The following is a 5,937-nucleotide window of genomic DNA, read 5'->3' on the forward strand; positions in this document are numbered from 1 at the left end:
TCTCTACGGTGAGGAGATTATCATCACCAAAAATCAGCCCAATCCAAAACTTCTAACCCCATAAAAAATAGTTTACAAAAAATGGACGGTCCACGATTTTTCAACTTGTAAACATGGGTTAGAAGTTTTGGAATGGGCTGATTTTTTGTGAGGATGATCTCCTCACCATAGAGATCATCCTCACAAAAAATCAGCCCATTCCAAAACTTCTAACTCATGTTTTGAAAAATGTTTTGCCAAAAAGTTAGTCATTGAATGCTACCCATTAAATAAAACACATGTTTCCTAAAGATTAGTATAAATTTCTACTGAAATTTTCATCAAAAAACTTCTAAAGAAAAAATAAAACAAATTATCAAAAATACATTTAAGTATTTATCACAAGAAAGTAATAATATCACTCAATAGCTATTGCTTGTAAAAATAAAATAGAAATTTTCATTTTTAACTTTTTTTTTCACAAAACTCGGTTGTCTCGGTTAACTCGGACGAGATTTTGAAAATCTCGTCCGATACAACTCGTTTGTCTCGCGAGTTAATGTAAAATCTGTAATATCTCGGATATCTCGTTTGTCTCGGACGAGTTTTGCGAAAATATCGTCTGAGACGACTCGCATAACTCACGAGACGCGTTCGTCTCATAACTCATTGTGAGTTGGTCTCGTTCACCGCTGATACCGAGTTAACTCGGGCGATACGTCTCGGTCTCGGACGAGTTTTAAAACCATGACTCTAAACCCAAATAAAGCGTAAGGTTTCACACGGAGAGAGAGAGAGAGAGAGAGAGAGGGTTTCTTAAGGGTTCAAAGTTGCGTTGTAGTTGGAGAGGGTTTAAAGTTTCAGACGAGAGAGAGAGAGAGAGATGAACAAAGATAAGATATTTAAGCTAGCGAAAGGGTTCAGAGGGAGAGCGAAGAACTGTATAAGAATAGCGAGAGAGAGAGTGGAGAAGGCCTTACAGTATTCCTACAGAGATCGACGCAACAAGAAGAGGGACATGCGTTCTCTTTGGATCGAACGTATCAATGCTGGTACTCGCATGCACGGAGTAAGATTTTTTTTCCCCATTAATTAATTTCTTTTTTTATTCAATTTTCGCCCATTTTGATCGATTATCAAAATCCCTTCTTGTTGTTATTGATGATGATATTGTATTATTGTTGTTCCCCTTCTCATGAATCGATTTCTTCCCATTTGATTGACTATTAAAATTTGCCCTTGTTTTTCTAAATCAAACAAAATCAAATTCAAATTTTACTCAATTTCTAATTAATCCATTATCTTATGAATTTGTTAATGTCTTCGGCTGAATTACCCATCCATTGGAACATAATTTCTATGACTGCCTTCTTGCGCTTATTAACCATTCTACGACCAAAAATTCCTTAATACACTCATAGTAAAATTGTGGTAGAGATAGTGAAGTAGTGTGATGGTGATTCCCAATATAATTTCCTTGAAATTTTTTTATCGTTCACTACGGTAAAGTTGAAATAATTCTGCCTAATTTTTTTTTTTTTTTTTTGAAACCATGTTTGAGAAAAATACTACATGTACATGGAGTTTCGAGTGGGAATCAACTTCATCATTTTTGTTATGATTTATCCCAACCATATGGGGTTGAGACATAATCACCATCACCATCACCAAAGCCTTATCCTAAAAAGTTGGGGTCGATTGGACTAATCTTTTTCCTCCACTAACTTGGTTTTATTTATGTTACTTGAAGTGCTTTAAAATCTTGCCTTATTTCTCAACTTGAATGTTTCTTGTAACTAGGGTTATTATTGGTTCTTGTTATTAAAAGTGAGTTCATATCTACTTTCACTATCTCCATTCACGTTCTTTAAGGTCTTCCTATTGCTCTTTTAGGTCCTTCAACTTGAATATTTTTTTTTCCGATAAGTAATTAAGTATAAGCTTATTGATTAGGGAAAGAAAGATACAAAAGTGACGTAGCGGAAGCATGTGAGTCAATAGATTCGATAAGTTGTGTTCAATAGAACACTCAAAATCAATTTGAATCAATAAATTCAATTGATAAACAACCAATAACTTGAAAGAAAATAAAGCATAAAGCTAAATAGTAATTCAAAGAGAAAAGATAATTGAATTGATTGATTTTCGGATTTGGAACTCCTTATATAGATAATTTCATCATAACAACTCATAATCCTACTAAAATACTAAAAATTAACATTCCTAACCTATCTATAATATAATACTAACTTTCTAATCCTATTAGAACTCAAATTAGAGACTTGTAATAATAGTTTAAATAATAAAAATGAATTTAAAACAAATTAGAAATTAACTAGGAATTGTACTCCTAACATAACTATAAAATATAAATTCTTGTAGAAATAGAAATTGAATTCCTAGTAAAACTCTAACTAAGATTGTAAATGTCCTGCATCAAAAAAGCAGTCGAGATGACCAACCACAAGGAAAACAAAAGCACAAGAGACCATAACTATCACACAACGAGTCCCATAAAAAACAAACTCCTCAAAGAAAACCTCTTTAATTGTTGCAATAATCGACCTTTGACATGCCCAAACCATCTTAGTTGACTTCTTTTAGTTTATCACCTATTAAAGCTACTCCTACATTTTCTTGAATGCATTTGTTTCTAATTTTATCTTTCCTAGTCTTTCAACTTATCCAAATCAACATCCTCATCTCTGCTACGCCCAATTTATTAACACGATACTTGTTGAAATATTTAGCTGAACTTGGGGAGCATCCACAACAATTAGTGTCATCAGCAAATTGCATGAAACTATTGTTCCCTCCTCTTTAACTCTAACCCTTCTAGCCTACCTCTCACAACCGTTCTAGATAGTTTTGTACCAAAACTTTACCACTAGTAGAAATGGAAATTGAGATAGAGGATCTCCTTATCTCAAACCTGTGGAACTCCTAAAATAATTGGTCAGATTGCTGTCAACTGAAACTGAAAACAATGTAGACGACGTACATTTCATTATCTACCCTCTTCACCTCCTTCCAAAATCCATCCTTGTTATTTATACGTCTATTGTTTAAGCTAAGTAGACATAAACCATTATATTGTTTATTATCTTGTCTATGGTCGGAAGCCAAGCAAATATTAAAACCCTTTAGGAATGCTTTTTGTTGTAATAGATTTGGCCCTTGTTAGCCTTTCATGATAGTTCTGCATCATGATTGGTTTCTTTATTTAGCATATGCATGACATCAGAAACCGAGATCAAGGATTGCAATTAACCTGAAGGACCTTATTTTGATTATTTGTGAAGCTTTCTTGAATATGTTTTTTTTACAAGTTACCAATCCTGGATGGGTTGGTTTAATGAAGCTTATGTCTTGAAGGAATATACTATAGAGGGATTTTCGTTCGGGATGCTTTAGTAGACTGTTGTTGAGGGTGCTGAAAATGAATTGTTATATGGGTCTTTCTTAGCCTTAACTTTTTACAAGTTAGTTTGGTGTGCACGCATTTGTTATTGGAGGATAATCCAGTGGAAAGGGGGCTGGTCTCTGAAGCATGGAAGTTGTCCTGCTACACATTTAGCTAAACCCATTCGGGAAATGTGCAATATGGATCTATTTTTGACTTAAAAGTAGAAGACAAAAGGATTTGGGATGAAAATTACCATTATGTCTTTTTTTAACACAAGTTGCTCCTGAGTTAGAAGCTGAACTTCTAAACAACTCTTTGTTTCTGAAAGAATTTTTTTAGGAAACAGAGTAGGCTAGGTACAATTTATACATCTATTGTTTCACCGAAGTCAGAAAAGTACTAAACAGAGCTCGATTAGAGATTCTCCATCTTACTTCTACAAACATAAAAGTTTGCTTTCATGTCTTAGCTCAGCTCGTTCGATCTTCACCTGAGCCCTGTTAAACCAGTGGATCACCCATTGGTCTTCCTACACCCGTTAAGGAGTTTTCATCGATGTTTATGGACCAGTTTAGATGATTACATTAATGATTTGTGACTGTTCAAAGGAATCACTCATATAGATGTTTTGTATCCATAGACTCATATTTTTGAACTTTATAGGCCACCCCCAAAAAATAATCTAATTCAAGGAAATGTGGAATTTGTTACATTGCTCCATTTTAATGGTTAATCTAGCATTCCCCATGGCAGCAACTATGAATTAATGTCGGGTCTTTTAGATTTTTCAGTTTATGAAAAAATTTAGGCTGTGAAGTTGATTCTTTAATATGTTTTCCTTTCTTGCTTTTTTTTTTTTTTTTTTTCCTTTTTTCAGGTAAAATATGGGAACTTCATGCATGGACTGATGAAGGAAAACATCCAGCTGAATAGGAAGGTTCTATCAGAGTTGTCGATGCACGAGCCATACAGTTTCAAGGCCCTTGTCGACGTATCTCGTAACGCCTTCCCTGGAAACAAAGCTGTTGTGACACCACCCAGAAAAGGTCCTGAAGCTGCTTAAACTATATTTGAGTTAATCATAATGTTTTTGTAGTTAAAATTTCTTTAGTTAAACTAATCACAAGCTCTTCACAGAGTTCTTAGATTGTCCATTGGATACTAAAATGGAAGATTTTTGTTGTCGCTCTCGTATTTTACCTGTTCTTTTCATTGGTATGTTGCACATTTCTTTACATCTCTTCGGTATGTTTGTTTTGAAAAACTGAGCAAAAAATTATTCTCACGGTGCATCAAGAATTTTTTCTCACTTGGGTTTCTACTTTCTACTAAGATTTTTTTGTCTTTTTTCTTATCCATTAAGATGTTTGGTGTGGATTTACATAAAAGTTGTGGTAATCTCATGATTTGGTGACCATCGCAGGTAAGATATTAACTTTTTTTCAGCTTTTTATCTCGTTATGTGCATTGATCAAACCTGCTTGGTGAAATACTGAGTGGACATAACATTAATAGTTGTCATTGATCTCCATGTATTCTCCTGTATATTATTCTAACAGAAATCAACATAACTTGAGATTTGAATTGAAGGACAATATGGGAATGAGAGCAAAAGTTACTGTTGCATTTTGTGGTAGAGTTTCCTATAAAAAATGTAGTCTTGGAAACCTTAATCTGGCTAAAAGCAGGTGAAATGAATTAGAGCCTACTTGGGTTTGTTTTCATCCGAACACTCGGTTGTAAGTTTATATGCAAGACCCTTTTAGTTTTATATGAGAGGCCACTGTATCCATTTCCATGAATAGATTATGCCCAAATCCAGCATGTTTAATAGTCCTGATGGGTCACCCGACAGGGCTAGCTCCCATTCCTGTTCCAATTATTGAAGGTGTTTATTAGAGTGTATTTAAGGCAGGAAACAAGCATTTGAGGGCATTTTAGGTAGTAAAATAAATTTTGGAGGTGTATTTAATGCACCTTATAGATCATTTAGTTTGCAAGAAGTAAGAGAAGGTATTTTGACAGGGTTTTAGGCTAGAGAGACTTTAGATCATTTGCATTTGCCTTGACACTGATGTGTATTTATAGCCTTCTCACGAGCAATTTGAGGCACATATTGGTCCAGGCATTTCATGTTACTGTGTATTGCCTTGGGATTTGATCTAATTTTATTCTTAACAAGGAGGTATGTTGGGAATTTGACTGAGTTAGGGTATGTTTGATTGCATGGAAAGTCACTTTCCATGGAATTTGAAATCCATGAAAAATTAGTTGTGGAAAATAGGTAGGGTTGGAAAATCAAATTCCATTGTTTGATTTCACTGTGATAAAATCATGGAAAAAATATGAGAAAAAAGAAGAAGAGGAGAAGGAGGAAGAAGATGAGAGGAGGGGGAGAGGAAGAAGAAGATGACGAGGAAGAGGGAGGGGGGAGGATGTGGCGACGGTGGCAATGAAGGTGGTGGCGGCGACGGTGACGGCGACGGTGGCGGCGGCGACGACGATGATGGCGACGGTGGCGGCGGCGATGGAGGTAAGTGAGGAAGATGGGG

The 5,937-nt window shown here is 35.2% G+C and overlaps 1 protein-coding gene across 1 annotated transcript; it reads left to right on the forward strand.

Moving 5' to 3' along the window:
- The first annotated feature begins 747 nt into the window (after positions 1–747).
- On the forward strand, positions 748–4,579 carry LOC147398118 (Ribosomal protein L20). The gene is made up of 2 exons (XM_086447271.1): positions 748–1,048; positions 4,263–4,579. Exons 1-2 carry the CDS (start codon positions 863–865, stop codon positions 4,446–4,448), a joined length of 372 nt encoding a protein of 123 aa, XP_086303397.1. The 5' UTR covers positions 748–862; the 3' UTR covers positions 4,449–4,579.
- The last annotated feature ends 1,358 nt before the right edge of the window (positions 4,580–5,937 follow it).

This window comes from Akebia trifoliata, chromosome 7 (assembly GCF_017979445.1).
Source record: "Akebia trifoliata isolate Shusen 1 chromosome 7, ASM1797944v1, whole genome shotgun sequence".
Lineage (NCBI taxonomy): Eukaryota > Viridiplantae > Streptophyta > Magnoliopsida > Ranunculales > Lardizabalaceae > Akebia > Akebia trifoliata.